Raw genomic sequence first — 22513 nt, 5'->3', positions numbered from 1 at the left:
CGACCTGGGCCCAAGCGCCGCTCTTCATAGCAATTAGAGAGCAATTACGCGGCCGCGTCCCGCTAATTGTGCCGCACCGCCGCATTGCAGCCGCTCGGTCGCTGCGTTCGACCCGGATAAATAAATAAATAAACAAACCAAAGCGTCTGTAATCGTATTTTTTGACGGCGTGTTTGTATTTTACAGAGACAGGAAGACAAACGGGCTGTTTTCTCTTCATCCTTTTGGTGGTGCTGGTGTAACATTGATATCTCCTGCACTGAAATTTGGCAAAATGCTGGAGACATTGCTTTCATTTAAGTAATGAAATCACAAAAAAACCCTCTGTGTGTATACGTCAGTGTGTTTGTGTTGGGTTTTTATTTGGGAGGTAGACAAAGGGTGATTAATATTGTGGAGCATATTTCGGAGGATTCTGGGCCACAATGCGCTGGACTACTTAATAAGTCAAGTTTTATTTGGCTCGACGTGGGAGCGTGATGAATTATGAAATAAAGCGAGGACGCCGAGCTTTTCGCAGCTTTCCTTCTTTATGGTTTACATAATTCACTCAGAACATTTGTAACTTCCCTGACAGGTTATTGCTGTTGGCTTCAAAGTGAAGACAGGCAGGAAGTGCTCAGCGCAGACAAGGCAGTTGGGGAGAAACCGACATAGAGATGAGAGGAGGCGCGAACAAAGGTGCGGAGGGGATGTCACACGACGGCGTCGCACTGGACGCTGACGTGCAGGGTGCTGCGTCGCCCCGAGCGCTCTGACTCCCTCTGACTTCCTCTGACTCACAGACTTGACCGCCGCACTGTCATCAGCATAAGTGGGCGCTTTTTGAAAACGGAGGAATCGGGACAATTTGATGTCTCAGAAACAGAGAGGGGGACGGACGCCCGGTGTCCTTCACTCGCTCCTCTTGGGTGGTGTGTGTGTGTGTGTGGGGGGGGGGGCGTCCCGTCTGCGGAATCTGCAACGAGCCCCTGCTCTGTGTGACTGACGTCCCTCCCGGACCGCCCCCGCCGATTACATTCCCCCAGCGGCACCGGGCGCGGAGGGCACGCGCGGAGCGGACTCTCTGCTCCGCTGCTGGATGCGGTCGGCTCCGGCTGCCGACGCCCACAACCTCGTTTTTGTGTCCGCACTCGGGGAGCCGCTGCGCGCGCACACGTGTGGCCGCCGGCGCGCCTGTCGGTAAGTGGCGTCGCCGCCTCGGACGTCTGGGTCCAGACAATGAAGCCGTAGTCCCGTCCTCGTCGCTCCATTCATCCCTGAGCGTCTGCAGCCTCTTATCTCTGTGTGACCAAGGAAATTAAATTACAAATACAATCACTCGGTGCCAGTTTCTTCAACAGTGAGCCTCTGTTTTGCATATAGAGTGCGCTTGCTTTGGAGACATGTTGTGTGAAGTTACTTATTGGCCTATTTACGATAATGGGATCTGCTCCACTAGTGGAGTCACACATACCTTTTCACAATGACAGTGAATGGCACGAGGAAGTGAAGCGAGAGGAGGCTGAGGGGGCAGAGAAAGAGTATAAAAGACAGACAATTTAGCACGGCTGAATAATCTGGAAAAGTATGAGGAGGTGTGTGAGAACGAGGAGACGAATAGACTCTCTGCCAGTCGCTCAGGCGGTGTTGGAAACTGCTCTGTTATTGCTTTGTGTTTACTTTGGGTTTATGCACAATGCAGCGTCTGCACAGGCGGCGGAGACGCGGCCTCCTCAGCGTGAGCTGATCTCAGACCAGTGGTCTGATCCACACAGGCCGGAGGCCTAATGAGGGTTCACCGAACGTCAGCAGCTTTTTCCGGTCCTGTGAGATATCACCTGCGCTTGATAGAGTGGTCCCGAATGGACGTGAACGTTTACGGATCCGCCCAACGTCCGTCCGTCCGCACAGACACGGGCGGCGCCGGCTCCATTCCGCACACGTCGGCCCGGATAAACAGCCTCAATCTCTCCCCCTCACGCTGTCTCTCCTGGAGGTCTTTCGCAAGAAAAGGGAGAGGATGAAAACCTGCGTCTATCGGAACGATGCGCCTCCTGCGGGAGCCAGAATGGAAAGTTGGTAAAAAGGAGTGAGGGGAGTATGAATAGAAAAACAGTATTTTTATCATTGTTATTATAAGGAGGCCATCGCAGGCCTCCCTCGCCTCCTTCCCCTATTCCCTGTTCAGTTAGGAATTCATTTGCTTATGCAAAGTTATATTCACTTGTACTGAGACGCGGGCCGATGCAGAACGGGGCGGGCGAACGCCGCACGCCCTCCAGTCCGGCCCGATCACTCCATCCTCTCCGGCGGCGGCGGCGTCGGACTCTGCTCTCAAACAATCACTGTTTACGTCTGCTTCGGCGCTCATGGGGCCGGCGGCCATCGTGGCCCTCGCCACCAGCTGGTTGCCGCGGGAGCCCGGAGTGGTAAAATAATGGCTCCCCGCTGGATGGTGTGAAACATTGTGATGACTGCTTGATAAATGCTCCACCGCCCGGGCTCCGGCTCCAATAGTAATTTCTCCCTCCAACTGGCCCGGCTGCCAAATGACAACCAACTCCCCACCTATCCGCGGCATCCTTCACCGCCAACCCTTCACCTCCTATAATTACTGTACTCTATAAGTCGGGTTTAAGACCAGTCACTCTAAATCAGCCCTGAATTGGTGCATGTTACTGTGCCCATTGTTCTCTTGTCTGAGCTCTGGCAGCACTTGTGCAGAAAAGGGCATGGCTGTCCTGGCATTTCCTATAATGGACTTTTTAGTTAAAAGACAGGGAAATAATAAGCAGATCTACGTGTGGGAAAAGAGCTCTTTGTGTTTGGTGGGAAGTTAAGACCAGGGACAGCTGGGGGTTAGAGTTGACAGACAACAGAACTGCTCTTTTCACACTCCTTGACACATAATGGGGCCAATCTTTCTCTCTACATCTCTCCCTAGTGGCCATGATTTGCTCATTACATTGATGGAGGGGGACCAGGGGAGGGCGAGCGGAATGGAAAGAGGGGAAAAAGTCCAGTCGGGAGACAAACAGTGGAGAATTTACTGCAGCAAATTCACTCTTACTCTCGTTTATTTCGAGAACTGCGCGAGCGCAACCCGCCTATTAAGGTGTTTGAAAACCTCATCCCTCCGCGGAGGCCGAACATGTGAAATCCCGCGCTGTTTGCGCGCCGCTATCCTTCGGCTGACAGACCTTCTGTGTAAACCGGCGCCAGGCAGCGCGATGAAAGCGGCGTAAGACGCGGTTAAACACGGGATGAGGCGGGATGCGCGCGTGACTGTCGCTCGCGCGGCGTCGAGGGGACGTCTCCTCAATCAGGGAAATCTACATTTAATTAACACAGAATTAAAGAGCATTGTTATTTTGATTAAAGACACTGATTCCGAGGCACCCACTCTAGTGCTCCTGAATCCGGCTCAGGGTTCAATTCGTTTGCGTTGCTGCGAGTGGATCAGCAGCCATCTGGATTGTCGGCTCCGACGCAGGTCACGCGTTTCAGCCGCTCCCGCGGAGCCCCCGCGACGTCGCCCCGCGTCTGTCGCCGCGTGCCACTCACCTGCACGCGGTCTACCTCGCTGAGGTCATAGGATTAGTCGTTTTGCAGGAAGGGTTTGTAAGTAGACACTTGCAGTTTCCTGCAGCTTAAGTCGTGCTGTATTGTCTACGTCCGCACAGCGGAGGAGACGGATGGGAGCGGCCCAACACCCAAATAGCAGAACCAATGGATGCAGCCCCAAGACGAGACTATCCAATAAAAAGAATATTTGTATAGCCGGACGCGGAAGAGATTGTGGTGTCAGGCTGTCGGCGGCTTTTTGGAGGAGGAGGAGGAGGAGGAGGGGGTGATTTGTGATTTGTAGAAGCTGTGATGTTGTGGTGTGACTCCGCTCTCTGTTAAAGCTCCATCAGTCAGGACGAGCCGACAGCCAGCGCGGCTGAGTCATACGGGGTTACGAGAGGCCGCGAGACAGCATCGCTCAGCCCCGCTGTCCTCTCGCTGTCACCGCGCGATCGCGAGCGCGCGGAGCCGCTGTACAGACGCGGGCGCGCGGGGCGGTAATTAATCACCGCGTCGGAATAATCGCATAATTGATTATTAGGAAATCGCGCGGTAGGGGTGGGGGGTGGGGGGGCGTCAGGCAGATGGGAAAAACAAGACTCTGAGGGGGGAGGGGGGGGGGGAGGTTGGCTGGTGGGGGTGAGGGCTTCTCACCAGCGGGTAGAGTTGACGAATGGCTCTGCGCTGAAGTCTTGAGTACTCATCCACCAAAGAGTGACTTGAAGTGAAGGATGGACGAGGCCACCGGCTCCCGGGGATGGAGGAGGAGGAGGAGGAGGAGGAGGAGGAGGAGGAGGCTGTTGCACGCGCTATGAAAACGCAATTAAAAATTTGCATACCAACTGCTCCGCGTACGGCGCAACACAATATACGAGCGCAGTGCCCTCCTTAGGCCGAGTATAATCACAGAGAAGCCCACGGTACGTTCTTCGTGACATTTAGAAATACCGCGCTGAAACTTTTCTCAAACCACGTGGACCACGCTGACATTTTATCCCCCGCGATGAAGACGAGGACGCTCCGCTATTCATTCACTGCCCGCGTCCTCCTATAGAGCGTTGCTCCGTCATTCTGTCGAACCTTTGGCTTATAAAGTTATGCCCGGAAGGCTCGAGCGGCTCCCCTCCTCTTCATCGCAATCAGCCCTAAGCCCCTTTGTGTTCTCTTCCCGCAGCTAAGCCGGTTATCCCGCGCAACTGCTTCGTCCCCGTTCTCCGTCTTTCACCTCTTACACCTTCGCTTTTGTTCCCTTCCTCTCGCGTTTTACGCGCACGGACCCGGAAGTGAGATTATTCCGACGTTTCTCAGTAATGGATTAGTAGGACAGCTACACGCAGACACATCCACACGCGCGCCTTCCACTGTGCGCACACCTGCTGCACGCACGCGCACGCAAACCCCGCCCCCCTCCCCCCCCCACTCCTCCCGGTGCGCGGTGTCAGTTCGGTGGTGCGTCGCCGCTTCCAGCGTGTCCTCCAATCCCCGCGGGGCCCGCTCCCCGCGTCCACAACACTCCGCTCCGCTCCACGCCAGGTGGCTGTCTCCACGAGTCGTCTCCCCCATAAATCAGCCTGTCTTTGAGTTGATCAATAACAAGTCAATTAGCAGGCGCGGGGAGATGCGGGTCTCGGGGGGGTCGCCGCTTGTTTGTCAGGCGGACATCTGCGGACCCGTTGCTGCCTGAACCGGGCTCTGCGCGTCGTTTACCTTGCGGCTACCTGGCTCTCATAAATCTAAATATCAACTATAAATAGGCTCGCGACATCTTGCTACAATCCATCATTTGCCTGTTGTTGGATGCGTGATGCGTCGTGCGTTCAGATCTCCCTGCTGTGACTGAGACATTTTACTTTTTGCTCTAACTTTCCTCTATTTTCCTTCAACAATTCTAGGTGAGACTGCCACAGAGACGCCCCAGCGACTGCTCGTGCCGCGTGGGGTCACGCGCCGCCATATGTGCCAGATAGAAGCCGCGACGCCTGCCAGCCTCCGTCGCGCTCCTCCGCTAAGCCGAATGGGCCGGGAGAAACCCAGTTGTTGCCTGGTGCCCACTGACTGCGCATCTAATCACTTGGCTGGCGAATCCGAAGCAACAGCAACAGGCTCCCGTGGCGAATACGCCAGATTAATTCCCTGGATAATTACAGACAAGAATGATCTCGGGCAAATACTCCCCATACCTACTGAGACATTACATCAAATGATGCTGTCTAATTAGAGCTCGTTGTGGCGAGTGAGGAAGAGCGATAGGCGCTGGGGAGGAATGAATGAAATGCGCTGCTTTGGCGCTTTACTCTGGGGAGAAGATGTGCCGATAAGAGCTGCAGAGGTGACAATACAATCTGATTGGTCCGCAGTAAAAAGGAACTGTTTCATTGGTAAACCTTTATTGTCCTGCTGCGCTAATTAGCAGCAAAGTTTCTGGGCTTTTACCAAAATTTGTTAGGAATTATTATTATTTAAATATTTCCATAAAAGGTTGGCCCAATTTGCACTAACCACAAGGGAAATTCTTTGAAAAAAGTAGTTTCTATATTTTCTATATACTTATATTATACTTATATTTAACCACTTTTATAGGAGACATCAAGACAATGATTCTTAAACTCGTCATTTTTCATTTTTTGGATCTGCTTATTCAGCGGCCTTTATCATTTAGCCTGAGTTCTAATAAAAATATGTATCGCACAAAACTGTAAATGTATTATTGATTTCATTTTTCCTGCAAATGAGTCAAATTCGGACTCACTTGAAATGCATCAAGTTGTCTTCATTCTTACGGACTGAATTCATCTCATGATTCATGATTAGAGCCAACGTGTTGACCACATAAGAGCCAATTAGGTGCTATGAAATTATGAGGTACGTACTTTATCAATCAATTCATAACTTTATTACATTTAAAAATAGTATGAATAGAGATATGCCATCAATTCTAGGTATGAACCTGATAATACTCCTGACTCAACGGTGCAGCGTTTGGAATTACATCAACAGTGACAAAAGTTCTCCTCATGAACTTACTGTTGTTTCCTACCAGTTGTCTCTAGTGTTTTGCACACAGGCTTGTTGTCGCCTGCTGGCACCATCACTATAGTAACTAACAGTCACAGAACCATTTCACCAAACGGACTCACTTTTGTATTTCACCACGGTGATGACTGCACTCTGACCTGCTGCTGCGTCTGTGTTTTGAGGGTTTATCACTGTCACAACAATCACACATTAATCCACTACTCTGTGTTTGTGTGTTATGTCTCTACATTTCACAGAATATGGCCCTCTGTCAGAGTGAGGCCACCTGAATGAGGCGAGCCAGCAGATAGATGCGAGGAAGGGGGAGATAAAGGTGACACCGAGTGTCTCCAGCTGAGGATCAGTGTGTTGTGGTAAAAAGTTGTTTGCTCTGGGTGTGCTGTTGGATTTCGTACAAGCGCATGTTTGCAACTGTGCTTTGGGGTTGACCTTGTTTTTTTTTTTTTTTTGAATCAGCTGCCTGTATCAGGTGGCAGGAATTGACTGTTGGAATCCCATCAAAGGGAGGGTATAAATACAAGACACAAGGAGACAGACAGCAGCAATTCCCCCTGTATGGAGCCATAACTCCTGGTAACAGATGCTCCAAGCTGTGACAGACTCGAGCATATACAGTGTGTGTAGTGTTGTTGGACCTTGCTCCAGGGCTTCCCCTGTGCGCCCATGCAGAAAAGACCCCCAGGGGAGCTCACGCCAGCTGACACTGAAAAACAAGGTAAGAGCCCAGCTGACACACACACACACACACACACACACACACACACACACACACACACACACACACACACACACACACACACACACACACACACACACACACACACACACACTGGCTCAGCTGTTTATCTCAAAGGAGAGTTCAGCATGTGAAATACACACAAAGCTCGGAAATGAAGGAGACGGCCAGAGCTGAGCCTCTCGGGGAGAAAAAGTGGTGAGCTGGGAGATGGATGGATGCGAGATGCCTCGGTTTGTGCACTATAGGTGTGCAATGGTAAGTCCTGGCAAAGGATGGAATGCCTTCCAAGACTGTTTGATTGCTTTATTGTCTGAACTGGTAATGAAGCCTGTGTGGGAGGGCATGACATAAGGTCTGTCAGTGCAGCAGCATCACTGATCTTATCTACAATAAGAACACTTGGCTGTTGAAATATGACCCCTGAATCGAATGTTTTGTCTAATATTTAGTGATCTTTATTCAATATGACGTTTTGCTTGTTTTCTTTCTGCCTCTGTTTGGTCAATATCTATGTATTACAAAATATGTTCCCTGTGCTGCCGCTGCATTTAAAATGCCAGTCAGAGGTCCCAGGGCTCCAATTCTCTCTCCAGCCAAGAAAATGACTAATATAAATGATTGACAGCCTTGCAGGGATAAGGTTGCCCATTTAGCAAACTTGCCGTGTGAAAGGAAAAAAAGTCAAAATGGCTCCCAGAGCGATGAGACTGGAGATGAGAGAGATGAAGATTTTGGTACTGTATTGATCCGCCAGTGCTTGTCTCATGCATTTTACACAAGATCTAAATGCCACTTACAATATAATACAGCGCTCCAGGTCAGGCCTTGCTACTCTCTGTTCAGTGGGATTTCAGGATGCTTTATGTATAAATTCAACAGGAGTCAAGTAAAGCCGTTAGATAGTGTCTTAGGCTGAGCTCTGAGAAGGTACTAGGGATAAAGAGGATTTGAACCTTCAATTCTTTTTCTCTGTATCAATTCATGAGCTTATTATGAGCAGCTGAACCTTTTTTTAATACCTCTCCTCTCGTCTCGTCTCGTCTCCTCTCTAGGTGGTATCATGGATGAGGAGAGCCTGCAGACAGATGGCTCCGGCAGATCCTTCATTCCAGCTGAGCTCCAGCCCCCCCACTCTAAGTACTCTCAGTGGAAGTTCAAGCTTTTTAGGGTGAGGTCCATGGAGAAGGCCCCGCTGCCCGGTGAGACGCAGACGGAGCAGGGAGCCTTGCTGGGACTCCCACCTCCTGCGGCTCCAGATGTTGAGTTAGGCTGCAACGTGGGTCCAGGGAGTGTGATGAAATTATGCCTTGGGGGGAAAAGCAAGGAAAATGTGGAAGGGCCAGGCCAGAGGGTCGATATGAAACTGCAGGAAATGGACACCCACATGACCCACCTCAGGTGATCACACGCCCTGTGAAGTTAAACCCACACTAAATGGTAGAAATCTTTACTTTGTTAAACTAATGTTATGAATTTTATTTTTATTAAGGGGTCTCTGCCGTTTATGTGGCCTGGTCCTGAGAAAAGTCAAAGGACCGGTGCATGAGGTTCATGGAGCCCTTGATGAGGTGAGCAGAGGTGCTCTGCGCAAAATGGGCTGCAAGTTCACAAGCTGGCCAGAGGTCATCCAGAAAGTCTTCAAAGTGGAAGTGACAGACGACACCGAATCTGTCCACCCTCTGTCCTTCTGCCACCGCTGCTGGATGGCGGCCATCCGAGGCGGGGGCGTCTGCAGCTTCTCCCGGACACGGGTCCCCGAGTGGAAACCCCATTCCTCGCTGTGTCACCTTTGCTCCCCTAGGAAGGCTTCATTCCAGCGGACTGGGAAGAAGAGGCGGAAGACCATCCCCAGAGCTCAGAGCCTGGCAAAGAAGACCAAGGGGGAGCACGGCGAAAGCATCGCCGTTGGCGAGAGGAGAGCTCTGAGGCCGTTCGGAGACCGCCATCACAGTCCGGCGCTGCGGGGCTGGAGGAAGTCCAGCCTTCAGCGAGAGCAATGGATGAGGAACATCACCCGCTGCCAGAAAGACCACCTGAGCACCAAGCTGATCTCTGATAAACTCCCTGTGGACTTTGTCTTTTCTTTCACCTGCCTGGTGTGCGACCACCTGCTATCCGATCCGGTCCAGTCCCCCTGCGGGCACCTCTTCTGCCGTGGCTGTATCATAAAATATAACCACGTTCTGGGACCTCACTGCCCGGGCTGCAACTTGCCCTGCGCTGCTGACGATCTCAGCCCGCCTGCCAAAGCCTTCTTATCAGCCCTGCATTCGCTGCCCCTGCTCTGCCCCCAGGGCGAGTGCGGCGAGCAGGTGAGGCTCGACTCCTTCAAAGCCCACTGTCTGGACCACGAGCTGGGCCGACACCAGGGGAGCCGGCAGCCGGCGGAACTCGACGGTTACCTCCTGGCCAATAAGGGGGGGCGGCCGCGCCAGCACCTGCTGTCGCTGACCCGCCGCGCCCAGAAGCACCGGCTGAAGGATCTGAAGAACCAGGTGAGGCTGTTCGCGGACAAGGAGGAAGGCGGCGACCTGAAGTCCGTGTGCCTGACGCTGTTCCTGCTGGCGCTGCGATCCGGGAACGAGCACCGGCAGGCGGACGAGCTGGAGGCCATGATGCAAGGTAAGAGGCGATAATCGGGGGTTTTGTTTAATTAACATAACCCACCGCAGCCAAGAAACTGGGACACAAACACATTCGAATGATTAGTGTTTGCTCATTAATGCCTCAGAAGAATGCAGTCATCTCATACATACCAATGAGCTACAGGGGGAGAGAGACAACTCTCCCTTGATTCTGATTAGAAAGTATTTTACCATTGTCCATCTCAGCCCCTGCTCAGCTCTCTCCCACACACTCGCTCTCTGTCTGCCTGTCTGTCACTCTCTCATTCTCACATTCCCTTTAATGCACAATAGCAACTCTTGTGAAGGGGCTGTTAGAATCAAAACAACATCAGCAGCTCTTGTATCTACAAATTACGCAGACAGCACCATCCCCCTCCCTGGGGACCAGAAGCCAGCTGGTGTCTGTTTTCATCTGCAGCCAATACATCACTTTCGCCAGCTTCTCTCCGTCAGCCCTCCGTCCCCTCGTAACATTTGAAAATTAGGAAATATTGGATTTTGTAATCACAGGCTCGCGGGCGTCTGACGATAATGCATTAAAATTTGGATGCTAAGTTCCAGATTCTCTCCGTCTCATTGTATAAACGGCTCCGAATGCAGGGGATCAGATGAAGCCCTCCCGCACGCTGCATTCCTTTCCAAAGCATTAGAAATGGGCTTGCACAGTTTGGTGTTAAATAATTCTCTTCATGTTTTTAATCCATTCCTCTCACTTTCCCTTTATATCTCTGTTTTCATATTGCCTCTCTCTGCCGCTCTCTGAAGCTTACCCCCCTTTCATTTTCTGTCCCTCTGCAGGCAGAGGCTTTGGACTGCATCCCGCAGTGTGCTTGGCCATTCGGGTCAACACTTTCCTGAGCTGCAGCCAGTATCACAAAATGTACCGAACTGTCAAAGCCACCAGTGGCCGCCAGATCTTTCAGCCCCTGCACACCCTGCGAGCCGCCGAGAAGGAGCTTCTCCCCGGCTTCCACCAGTTTGAATGGCAGCCAGCTCTGAAGAATGTGTCTGCATCTTGCAATGTTGGCATCATTAATGGGCTCTCCGGATTTGCTTCCTCCGTGGACGACTCCCCGGCTGACACCATCACTCGGCGGTTTCGCTATGATGTGGCACTGGTGTCGGCATTAAAGGATCTGGAGGAGGACATCATGGAGGGGCTGAGAGACAGCGGCATGGAAGACAGCGCTTGCACCTCGGGCTTTAACGTCATGATCAAGGAGTGCTGCGATGGCATGGGTGATGTCAGCGAGAAGCACGGCGGCGGGCCGGTTGTTCCCGAGAAGGCCGTGCGCTTCTCTTTCACCGTTATGTCTGTGTCGATCCTGGCAGATGACGGTAAGGAGGAGGTTGCCATCTTCACTGAGCCAAAGCCGAACTCGGAGCTTTCCTGTAAGCCCCTTTGTCTGACGTTTGTGGATGAGTCGGACCACGAGACGCTCACCGCCGTGCTCGGGCCCATTATCGCAGAGCGAAAAGCCATGAAGGAGAGCAGGCTCATCCTGTCCATAGGGGGTCTGCTTCGCTCCTTCCGCTTCCACTTCAGGGGCACGGGATACGACGAGAAGATGGTTCGCGAGATGGAGGGACTCGAGGCCTCGGGGTCCAGTTATATCTGCACCTTGTGCGACTCGAGTCGAGCGGAGGCCTCGCAAAACATGGTGCTGCACTCCATCACCCGCAGCCACGACGAGAATCTGGAACGATATGAGATATGGAGGACCAACCCGTTCTCCGAGTCGGCGGAGGAGCTGAGAGACAGAGTCAAAGGGGTCTCTGCCAAGCCCTTCATGGAGACCCAGCCCACTCTGGACGCGTTGCACTGTGACATTGGCAACGCCACAGAGTTCTACAAAATCTTCCAGGACGAGATCGGGGAGGTGTTTCAAAAGGCCAACCCCAGCCGGGAGGAGCGGCGCAGCTGGAGGGCAGCGCTGGATAAACAGCTGAGGAAGAAGATGAAGCTCAAGCCCGTAATGAGGATGAATGGGAACTACGCCCGCCGGCTAATGACCCTGGAGGCGGTGGAGGCGGTGTGCGAGCTGGTGCCCTCAGAGGAAAGGAGGGAGGCCCTACGGGAGCTGATGAGGCTCTACCTCCAAATGAAGCCCGTGTGGCGCTCCACCTGCCCAGCCAAGGAGTGCCCCGACCAGCTGTGCCGCTACAGCTTTAACTCGCAGCACTTTGCTGACCTGCTGTCCTCCACCTTCAAATACCGCTACAATGGCAAGATAACCAATTACCTGCACAAGACCCTGGCCCATGTGCCTGAAATCATAGAGAGAGATGGATCCATAGGCGCCTGGGCCAGCGAGGGCAACGAGTCGGCCAACAAGCTGTTCCGGCGTTTCCGGAAAATGAACGCACGCCAGTCGAAGGCCTACGAGCTGGAGGACGTGCTGAAGCACCACTGGCTGTACACCTCCAAGTACCTACAGAAGTTTATGGAGGCGCACAAGGACTCGGCTAAAGCTCTGCAAGCCACCATCGATCCAGTGGAGACGCAGGACGATGAGGACGCGTCTCTGGAGTTGAATGATTTCTGAGTTGTCTTTTCAAATGAACCCTCTGCATTGATGTTTGATTGATTTTGTGATGGGGGCTGTTCATTTTTTGGTTTACTTTATTTAACAATTAACTGATATTATTAGCAACAAATAGAAAAAGTGATGAAAAAAAACCCTTACATAATTAGTTTTTGTGCTTTGAATTAGTCATTTGCAAAACTTTTTCAAATTGACACAATTCTCTCACGTTTTTTTACAATGTGTGTGTAATTTGTTTGATTCTTCAGCTCGTCTTGCTTTTGTAAGGGTTAAAGGATTATTATAGAAGCAACACACAGGTTTTTCTTCTCTTCCTTTCAGCGGGAAAGTGCTTTTTTTATCCTCATCATCCGTGAAATATGGTGCAGGTTATTGTATTGCAAGGACCTGACACCTTTATAAATTTATACAGAGAGGATATTTATGGAAACAGATGAAAGTGCTGTAAGTCACGAAGTGGAAATTGCGTTAAAAAGACCACATTTGTGGCCACTGTATTAATATATCATTTGAGCTGGAGCAAAACGTAATCACAGAGACCCAAATGTTCTTTGTTTCGCGAGTGCCCTCTGAAAAAGATTACTTTAGTGCTTTATCGTGGGATCCCTGAGGGGCAAGAAAGACGCCAGGTCACTTTGAACCAGTTTTATCTCTTTTAGTTTTTGCACAGCGGAGGATAGATGATACTTCTTCGCATTCCTCACACAAAATAAAGCATATACTGACCTTTTTGTTGATATCATAAAAATACAGTATGGTCCATTACGGAGCTTAATACGCCGTAGAACCTCTCGCAGGCAGGGATTTTTCTTTAGTTCTGTATATAACCTGATTCTGCTTCTCGGCTGGTATTTCTTCATTGCCACAGTTGACAGAGGAGAGGGATGGGTCGCAGCTAGAAAGGCCTGCTATCAACTGATTTGTTGGCAACTTTATTGGTTTGATTGATTGATTATATTGTCTTTTTCTGTGGTCACCATTTTGAATTGTGACAGGCAATTTTGTTTTCTTATTTGATTGAATGTTTGACTTGATTTTACTGTCATGATGTCACATGGTCGCTGTAAAAATATTCACATTTTATTGGATAGTTGTCACAATTGTACAATAACATCATGTTTTGAGTGCATTATATTTCAACATGTCTCATAGTTGTTTTTGCTGTAATGAATTGCATTTCCAAAGTAATGGATGATGGATGATTCCTAATATTCCACTTGTTCACTTTCCACCATGTATATCCTCATTCAGTGTTTCCATACTACACTAAGAATCAGAGGAAGTGTTACTGGAGTTGCAGACGGCTTCTTCCAGGTGAATTATTTTGCACACTGGTGCACTGATATACCACTACTCTTACATGTGTTTGTTCTCAAACGCCAATAAGTACTTTAATATGTCTTCTGTATTTTCAATGAACCATTAAATTTGAATTTGTTTTGTCAATGTTTGACTAAAAGACAATAAAAAGACAAACATGAATTAATTTCTCTGCTTTATTAAATTTATTTATTACAATTACAGCAATAAAGACATCCGTCCTATGCGTCAGCGATTACATATTTTCACACATTCACGTTCCAGTATTTATTGGTAAAAGATTTGTCACATCAATTCATTATTCATTCGTTATTCATTAGCAATATGCACCATAATATTATATGTGTATTTGCAAATAAATAGTGCACAGTGTAAAGAAATACAAGATGATTTATCCAAAAAAACTGTTAAAATCAATTTTTATTTATTTTTTGTAGAAAGTGTAGAAATGCAACCCAGTGATGGAAACCATATCAACAACTTTTAAAATAAACATAACAAAAACTAAACAAAACTAATCTGTGTTATTGTTTCTTAGAGGATGTATGATTCATTCTTTTGCTCCAATTTGTTCTCTACACATACAGCACTGTACCTAGCACTTTAAATACAAATCATGCTTGATGAGGAGCATCTATACTTTATAATAGTGGATTCAGTCAAACAGGCGTCTGAAAAAGCTCTTTTTGGTTGGATATGTCTTGATGGTCAGAGGGGTTTTCCTGCCCTTGGCTTTCAATGGAATGCGTTTCAGGGGTATGACCTGTCGAGGTGGGGTCATCTCCTGGTAGGGCAGGCCTCCGTGTTCCAAGCAGAAGTACTTCTTGCTGCCCTGTGAAAGCTTGACCAGCAAGGTCTCGGTCAGCTCCATGCACTGTGCGTGGACCCAGTGTCCACCCTCTCCTCTGGAGCAGAAGATCATGGCTGGCCGATGGAGCTCGGTGGAGTAGTACGGCTCCCACGTGTTGGCGGCCACCTGACAGCCCAGGCAGCATTTAGTCCAGTAGCCTGTCTGAGACTCGTCCTCTTCGTCCTCTTCATTGTATGCGTCCCCTTCTTCATCACTGCTGTCCTCCAGCTCATGAGGCTCACGACCAAAGTAGAGCTCCTCGGAGTCCTCCAGAGGAGTGGAGTTGTCGTAATCTGTGGACTCCTGACTGCAGCCAATGGTTCTTTCTTCTTGGGTTCCTTCCATCTCGGTCTGGAAGCTCACTTGGTAGAAGTAATGCGTGTCTGGTTGGGAGGGCCTTCCCTCAGTCGGGACAGCAAGCAGGATGCTTCCCTCCCCGGCACTACCCCCAAACCAGGTGCGACTGTGAATGATGTCTGGCGTCCACTTTGGTGGTTCCAGTGTCTCAAAGTGGATTCCTTTGTCATCCAGAATCACAGAGCTACACTCCATCCTCTTCTGAGAATCGGACTGATAGCCACCCAGGATGACGTACCTGTGAGCGGGACCTGTACGGGTGATTAGGGCACTAGAGATGGATATGCCAGTCACCAGGGACTCACAGGAAAGCAAGGGGCTGCCCTGCAGGAGCTCGACGCGCAGGCGAAAGAGTCGCGGCGGACGGGAGTCGGAGACGAGCGAGTGTCCGCCGATAAAGTAGACACAGTCTTCTCTGGCAAGAGCCAAGTGGAACGACTGTCCATCGGCGAGTTCCGGTAAGGTGTGAGCGGACGAGCAGCCAAATTCCAGGTCAAACAGGAAGACCTGAGGGGGACAGTCGATGACGCTGTTCCAGCTCTCAGTGGTCCTCTCCCCTGGGGGCATGTAGGATCTGCCACCAAACAGGACGCACGCCGTCTTCCCACGGCTTTGGACCATACTCATTGTGTGGCCGTATCGCGGCCCCGGCACCTCTCCCACCAGCTCCCTTTCTTTGCAGCACAGGGTCAGTTTGCGATTGCATCCTCGGCTGTCCATGGTCAACAGATACAGGCTGGACGAGATCTCATTGTTTGGCGTGCGACCGCCGTGGATGAGGTAGCTCTCCGGAAACCCGTCGTAAGGGTCGAGGCGGCACACGGCCGGGCAGCGTAAGGGAGGCAGGTAGGAGGACTCGTTGGAGAAGGAGATGGCCCTCAGCTTCATCTCCCCGTGCTTAAAGCGCACCCCGAATACCCCCGTTGGGCAGGAGCGCTTGGGCCAGCCCTTCTGGCCAAACAGGAGGACCTCTCCGTCCAGCTGCAGCAGGGAGCAGCCGGGCTGCAGGAGGCTGGCACAGTTGACCGGCGTCAGCGGTTGCAGAGTCATCGCCCGGCAGTTGCCTGCATCAAAACACGGCACAAACACAACGTGACAGTCAGCTGGTGCTTGTTTTCATTCGGGGGCTTTAATTTTTTTCGCTTCCTGTTTATATCAGAGACACGTGGGAAACCACAAACCGCATAATAAGACGGTGCATGATAGACTCCAACGTGCACATTGGCAAAGTCATTCTACATCACTGTCACCATCGAATCAAAACAGATGGGGACAAAAATATTTGCATTCTTAAGGAAAAAATACTTTTGTATTGAAGACTCATCAGTCCAAAATGTGACATATGGGGATGAAAAACATTGCAATTCAATAAATTAACACCAAGCAGTGTGAACTCAGGTACAATATACTGTAGGCACCAAACTAGATCAAAATACAACTTTCTGGCTTGTTTTTGAACTCTGAACTAGTTTTAGCCAGCGACAAACAAACAAACAAACAAGCAGGCAGGAGCTGCTTTATTGAGCCCGTATCTTCCTGGAATATGGATTAGCTCCACACAGCATGGTGTGATATTTGGACCACTGCACAGAGTGGGCACCGTGCAGTACTCAGTCAGCCGCTATGGATCGTGCCTCCAGATCCAACCACAACAAAGTTCCAGAGTGATGATTAAGGTACAGACAGCAGCATCCGTCACCACCTCCACCTCGCTTGTTTGCCATAACGTCAGCGTGTCTGATGGCCTTTCATTAGCTTTAACAGCCGCCTGTTTGACGGCCGCGGTCGCTATGAATCGACAAAGACACTGTAGCTGTCAGTCAGCGGCGCAGCGACGCGTTGCAAATCGTGCGGCGCCGCGGCGAAGACAGGGAGAGCGGCTCCTTGGTCGATCACGGTGGAATTACAACCTTTAATGCGCTTACCTTAGGGACGGGGCCGGGACGCGGTGCTTGAGCTCCCCTCAGCGTGAATCTTATTAAGCTAAAGACTCTTTATGTAGGCGAACTTTGACAAAGGCAGGCGGCGAAAGGCTTTGTGCAGCTTCGTTGACTCACAAACACTTCCAGATCTTGAGGTTAACAGCCTGTGACTGCTGCTCTCTGGCAGGTGTGCTGCCTCAGTGCCTTCACTGAGTCACTTCAACGGTATTACTGGGTATCTGTTAAGAAGGTACAACACTGTTCAGTCTCTTATCTGCTGCGTAACACAAAGTGAACACAAACACTTTTTTTCTCCACATTGCAATTGCTAAAGGTTCTAAATTTAAAAAATAAAATGATATATATTGGTTCAGCAGATTGTTTTTCACCTCCGACATCTCACTGACAGCAGCAGGCAATTCAGCAGCATGAGAAGCCACTGTCTGTGAGCTCTCTGTTCAATTAGAGCAGATATAGGATATATAAAAAAAACAGTGACCGGCTCTATATGACAAAACTAAAAACCTCTCCCCTATTGAAAGATCTTATCACAATCACGTTAACTGACACAGATGCAAACAGCCACTTAATGACTCTCAGATTAGATTCATTAATATGCATTCAACATCAATTAGGGCACGTAACATCTGAAATTCATTTTAATAGCTAAAATTAACTAAGATAATTAACCTCATGTAGATGATTCAAATGATTGTACTGGTTCATTCACTGGATCTCGATTCACACGACGTTTCTAAAGCCGATTACAGCCTCATACAGTGTTTACACTTCTCCAGCCTACTTTCCCATTTCCAGCTTTGCGTCTGGTAGCTATAATTAAAACCTTCTGCTTTGTTTGTGACGTGTCGTCATTTGGCGTTTCTGTTCCGTGACTTCCCATTAATCTCTCGCTTCTCCTTTCTTCTTTGCGGTTTTCCTCCGCCATCCAAGATCTGATCGTTTTTTCTTTATCGCTCGCGATATGAACATTTTAACAGATTAATTCTGCTTTATGCTTAATCACATATATCCAAACCCTCGCTGGACACGGCGCAGTAAAACCCCCTGAATCGTTGACTTAAGGCTTTGAGACACACTCAGTGCTGAGAGATGCATGGGCAGCGTGGGTCATTAAACGCATCATGCTATGATTTGCTGGCAGGGCGAAAGGAAAAGAGAACGGGATCATCATTGCTGGGTGATGATGGATGGGGCAGATGTTTCAGACTGGCTTTCCTCTGTAGGCGCCTCTGTTTTAAAAAGATGACCTATAGTAGGTGAGAGCCACACACACACACACACACACACACACACACACACACTGAAACTCTTGGAGGAGAACACGGCTGGAAGCAGATGTCTGCTCGCTCATTAGCATAATGTTGTTGTGCACCGAGTGTCTGAGCGAGAACTTGAGGAGTGTGCAAAACAAAGGCAGAAACCACAAGTGCCTGGAAGACCGTTACGGCTTGAAAACACAAAACAGCAGAGCACCTGTGTGTCTAAACTGATGCTTACAGGGTTGAGTGGAGGAGAAAAAGAAGCCGCTCTCGCGACTAGAGAGGCACAAATTCAGATGTCAGTGGGATATGCAGAACACGCTCTCTACCTGGCTTATTTTTAAGCTGCGCTCCGTCTGTACGAACTCAGCCTTGGCACAAATAAACCCGCTCTGGTCTCAAGGCGTCCGCGCAAAGCGCCGCTGAAAGAGCGCGGCGCGGCGCGGCAGCTGGGACGGCGCACAGCGAGGGGGAGGCGCGGCGGACCCCGGGCCACGCAGCGATATGTACATAATTGATAGAACACAGTAATTAGAATCTACGGCGGCACCTGTTTGTGTCCCCCGCGAGGCGCCGGGGCCCGGCTGCCGCCCTCCAGCGCCGCTTTGACGGATGACGCGCCGACAGCGCTGATGCGTCGCGACGCTCCGCGTGCGCCGGGGGTTCATCACTACTTAATGTTGCCGTAATTGCTCCCCTTGTGGTGATTGGTGCCGAGCCTCCACTTCACAGCGGCTAATGTGGCCGCGGCGCGGCGGTAATTGCCTCAACGAGTGACCTGCGACCGGCCGCGGTTCGGCTTCTTTATTCGCATTCGCCCCATGACAATGATTGAAAATTCAACCCTGTACAAATGGAAAGTCACATATAATTTATATGTCATCATATGTGTTGTATAGCCACAATGAATGAATGAATGAATGGTGTTCAAATGTTACCAAAAGAACAGAAATGAGAAACCCACATTTTCAGCTCCCTTTCTTTTGTTCCCTTTGTTCCTTAATGAGGCTGCATTTACTTCTCATCAGTCGTCCTGCCGGTGATCATCAGCCAGCTTTGGTCGCCTTGTTACACGGCAGGATGTCAGAGGAGACCCTGTCTAATTCAGTTCATAGGTCGGGACTATTACACCTCAGACAGACAACTTAATGCCGTGTTTTAAGCTGATGAGCTCAGTTCCACCCTCGCCCTTCATCCTCGGCCGCCCCGCCGGGACTGCTGCGAGCAGACGCATGTGGACCCTCGGCTTAGCCCGTGCCTCGGGGGAGACGAGGGGGGGGGGGAGGCTTAGCGACGGTGGGACACTTCGGCGGCTGGAGGAGGAGGCTGAGCTCGGAGGTTTGCTGAGCCTCCTCCTCTGCCCCTGATGGATGGACACCATGAGCAAGAAAAACCCCGCGTCACAGTTCTAAATCACCCCGAAGCCCCTCATTAAATACCCTTTCCCCTCCCTCACCTGTCCCAGTGCTTTCCCCCTTCATCTCCATCTGTCTCCTCCACTTGATCTCCATAGTTCCCCCTATAGTGTTGATTTTCTTTAAGCAATGGCTGGACTGTTTCAGCACAGGGGAGTTTACTTCAGACGTGCACACTGAAGCATGAATAGGACTGCGGGCAACGCCAGCTATTGATTTTGCCATGATTCTGATTAGAGGGCTCCCTGTTGCAATCGATACCATACATCAGTGAACCGCGGAGTGAAACTGATGGCCGCAGATAGGATCCCGTAGTCGGTTTGCAATTAATCACGCCGTTGCTTATTTTTTGAGATTAAAAGGCAGTTGAGTGAGCACAAGATCCTTTAGCCTAAAACACAGTCGGGCAACAATGACTCCCGACTGTCCAAACACATCAGACGCTGGATATAACAGCCACAGTCAATAACGGCGCTTGATCATCGTGATTAAATTATATGGGCTGATAGAGTCTGTGCACTGTACAATAGGAGGATGATGAAAGAGGTTCCCCTCGCGTTGCTCTCTTTCACTGAGTATCTCATTATCTCATGGCTGTTGGCGCTGCTGCTTCCACGGGTAGCGGCCCCGGGGAACGGCTGCCGCGGCGGCTGGACGTGAGACGGTTATTTATTTACTTAGCAAATTATTTCTTCATTACTGCATTTCCTTTAAAGGGGCCATCAATTCAAAGTTTTCTTCTCAATCCGACAACCTCCGCTCACGTCGCCTACCGGGGACCTGGCGCTCGGCACGTGTCAGCGTTACCGTGACGACAAGGATGCTGTGACCTGACCCATATATGCACATATGCAAAGACGCGCGGGGATCTCACCCTGAAACAGATCATTCTGTCAGAGGTGCACATCTGGAGTCAGGCCAATGGAAGTCAGCTACACAAGAGGAGAACTTGAGAAGAAGAAATGAGAAGAATTCCTAATTCTGACTTCTGATTCTGTAGTTTCTCAGATGTTGGAAGTTTTGTGAATGCAAAGTTTTAGATAATAACCTGGTTTCTTTACCAAAGTTATTGTCAAAATTCAGGATTCCTCGGCGCATTGCCGGAGACGCGCGGCCTAATGACACTGTCGTTATCTGAAACCGAGGTTGTTTAATTGCGTGCGCGGGTCTTCATTAATGTCAATTTATCCTCATTTTTCCTGATTGCGCTGGAATTAGCGAGGCAGACGTTTGCCCCGCGGCATCGATATGAGCCTGCGAGATGGCCACAATGCTATTTCACGGCAAATGGTTCCTTTAATGGAGGTAGTTGCATTAAATGACTTTCACTGAATTTGAACAATTTGTTGTAAAGGAATAGAAATTAAAAGTCAAATATTCTTGACTCCGTGAGGGTTTACTCAAAGTATCCTATAATATAAAACTCTGGAAGGCATTTCTGTTTCACCCACAAGGCTGCAGACAATATTAAAAACATATTATGCGTGTGATTAAAGAAGTAATTTCATTTTAAATAGTCTGTATTACCTTTTTTGTAATCATAATCAACTCCCAGATTGAGCGCCTGCTTTTTCATTTTCACTAATTCGCCCTTAACAAGGCTCCGTATGAACCTCGAGCAGCAGCCCGTGTTTTTCGGGTTTTTCCTGATTGCGAGGTCGGGCGAGAGCGAGAGCTCGGCGCGCGCGTGCGTGCGTGCGTCTGGCGGCGCGTGCGCTCGCTCGCTCGCGTCCGGGCAACCCCTGGCGAACGGCGCAGCGCCGGTTCGGCCCGGAGATGCTGACACCACCACGCGAACTCCCACCCCCATTAGCACGCGTAATTATGAATACGCTGCAGTAAGCGCAAAGCGGGAGTGAAGGGAGGCGGCCCGGAAGGTGGCCGCGTCTCTTTGACACCGAGGCTGTAATTGCCTCAAGCGCACAATCAATAGCGGCTCAGCGCTTGGCGTCTGAATGAATGAGAGGAGCGGCAGCATCCTCCTGCCTCCGACGTTCTACTTCACCGATGACTGAGAGCGGCCCATTCTGCCGCCGGCGAGGCCGTCGACGTCGCGCCCAATCGCGTCCTGAACTGACAGATGAGGGCGCGTGATCCGCGGCGACACGGGGAGAATAGAAATCAGCCCGTGATATTCCATTTAGTGCGATCATGGCGGATGACAGCCGGTGCTGAGCGAGCGACGCCCCCGTGATTCACCGGCATGCGCACCGGCCGGCGCGTCAGCCGCGGCTCGGGATGACGCGTCTCCCTCCTCCCCGACAACATTAATTCTCCCCCATTCCTCCCCGCTGTCAATTTCCCCCCATCCACACACGCGGCCGTGGGGCAACCTGTTGACCAAACATGTCAGCGGCTGATTGTCTTGTCTGGCTCTTGACAATTCTAAATGATTAAAATGACAATATTTCCCACAGCGTTCGTGCACGTGGTGCCGGCTCAGGCGCTCGGCACATTCGGTGCAATCGCTGTTATTGGCGGCGGTGACGCGTGTAAAAGTAGAGGAAAATGATTAGAGAGGCAAAGAAATGCAACTGTCCACGACCGCATCCGTAGTTGTTCTTGCTTCCGGTGAAGGTGGGCGACGTTTTCCTGGTCGGCCACGTTTCAACCTCACCCATGATCAGCGTCCGCCGTCGTCCCGCCCGCGCTCTACCTGCGCAATTACTGCGGAACGTTACATTTTCCACTTGCTGTCTGCGTCTGCGCCACGCTGCGTTCTCCGCGGCGCGCTAATTTCCAATTAGCCCATTCCCGACGCTCGTCGCTTTGACTGCCGAAGTTTATTTTCTTGGCGGTGATTATGATGTGACGACGCTCAAGTGCCTCTCGTGAGCGGGAACGCCGGGCCTGCGGATGAAAAGGGGAGCGT

General features: G+C 50.5%; 2 protein-coding genes across 3 annotated transcripts; one reads left to right on the top strand and one right to left on the bottom strand.

The window, feature by feature from the left end:
* Window positions 1–6306: 6306 nt before the first annotated feature.
* On the top strand, window positions 6307–12917 carry rag1 (recombination activating 1). Of its 2 annotated transcripts, XM_055509916.1 has the most exons (5): window positions 6307–6938; window positions 7042–7300; window positions 8377–8722; window positions 8814–9946; window positions 10750–12917. In XM_055509916.1, the coding sequence occupies exons 2-5, from the start codon at window positions 7249–7251 to the stop codon at window positions 12495–12497; spliced, it is 3279 nt and encodes a 1092-aa protein (XP_055365891.1). In that variant the 5' UTR covers window positions 6307–6938; window positions 7042–7248; the 3' UTR covers window positions 12498–12917. The 2 variants fall into 2 exon arrangements, with proteins under 2 accessions (XP_055365891.1, XP_040927074.1); XM_041071140.2 differs by having other exon boundaries at window positions 6307–7300.
* Window positions 12918–14219: 1302 nt separating this feature from the next.
* rag2 (recombination activating gene 2) lies at window positions 14220–16253 on the bottom strand. Its single transcript, XM_029153134.3, has one exon. The coding sequence runs from the start codon at window positions 16072–16074 to the stop codon at window positions 14473–14475; it is 1602 nt and encodes a 533-aa protein (XP_029008967.1). The 5' UTR covers window positions 16075–16253; the 3' UTR covers window positions 14220–14472.
* Between the last annotated feature and the right edge of the window lie 6260 nt (window positions 16254–22513).

The sequence above is a fragment of the Betta splendens genome, chromosome 6 (genome assembly GCF_900634795.4).
Source record: "Betta splendens chromosome 6, fBetSpl5.4, whole genome shotgun sequence".
NCBI classification, from domain to species: Eukaryota; Metazoa; Chordata; class Actinopteri; order Anabantiformes; family Osphronemidae; genus Betta; species Betta splendens.
The sequence above is the reverse complement of the archived record's forward strand: the minus strand, read 5'-3'. Positions and strand labels throughout refer to the sequence as shown.

Coding starts and splice junctions, on each gene's coding strand:
- rag1 (XM_055509916.1), top strand. CDS start 7,249: ATGCAGAAAAGACCCCCAGGGGAGCTCACGCCAGCTGACACTGAAAAA. Junction 7,301..8,376: donor AGCTGACACTGAAAAACAAG/GTAAGAGCCCAG, acceptor TCTCCTCTCTAG/GTGGTATCATGGATGAGGAG. Junction 9,947..10,749: donor GCTGGAGGCCATGATGCAAG/GTAAGAGGCGAT, acceptor GTCCCTCTGCAG/GCAGAGGCTTTGGACTGCAT.
- rag2 (XM_029153134.3), bottom strand. CDS start 16,074: ATGACTCTGCAACCGCTGACGCCGGTCAACTGTGCCAGCCTCCTGCAG.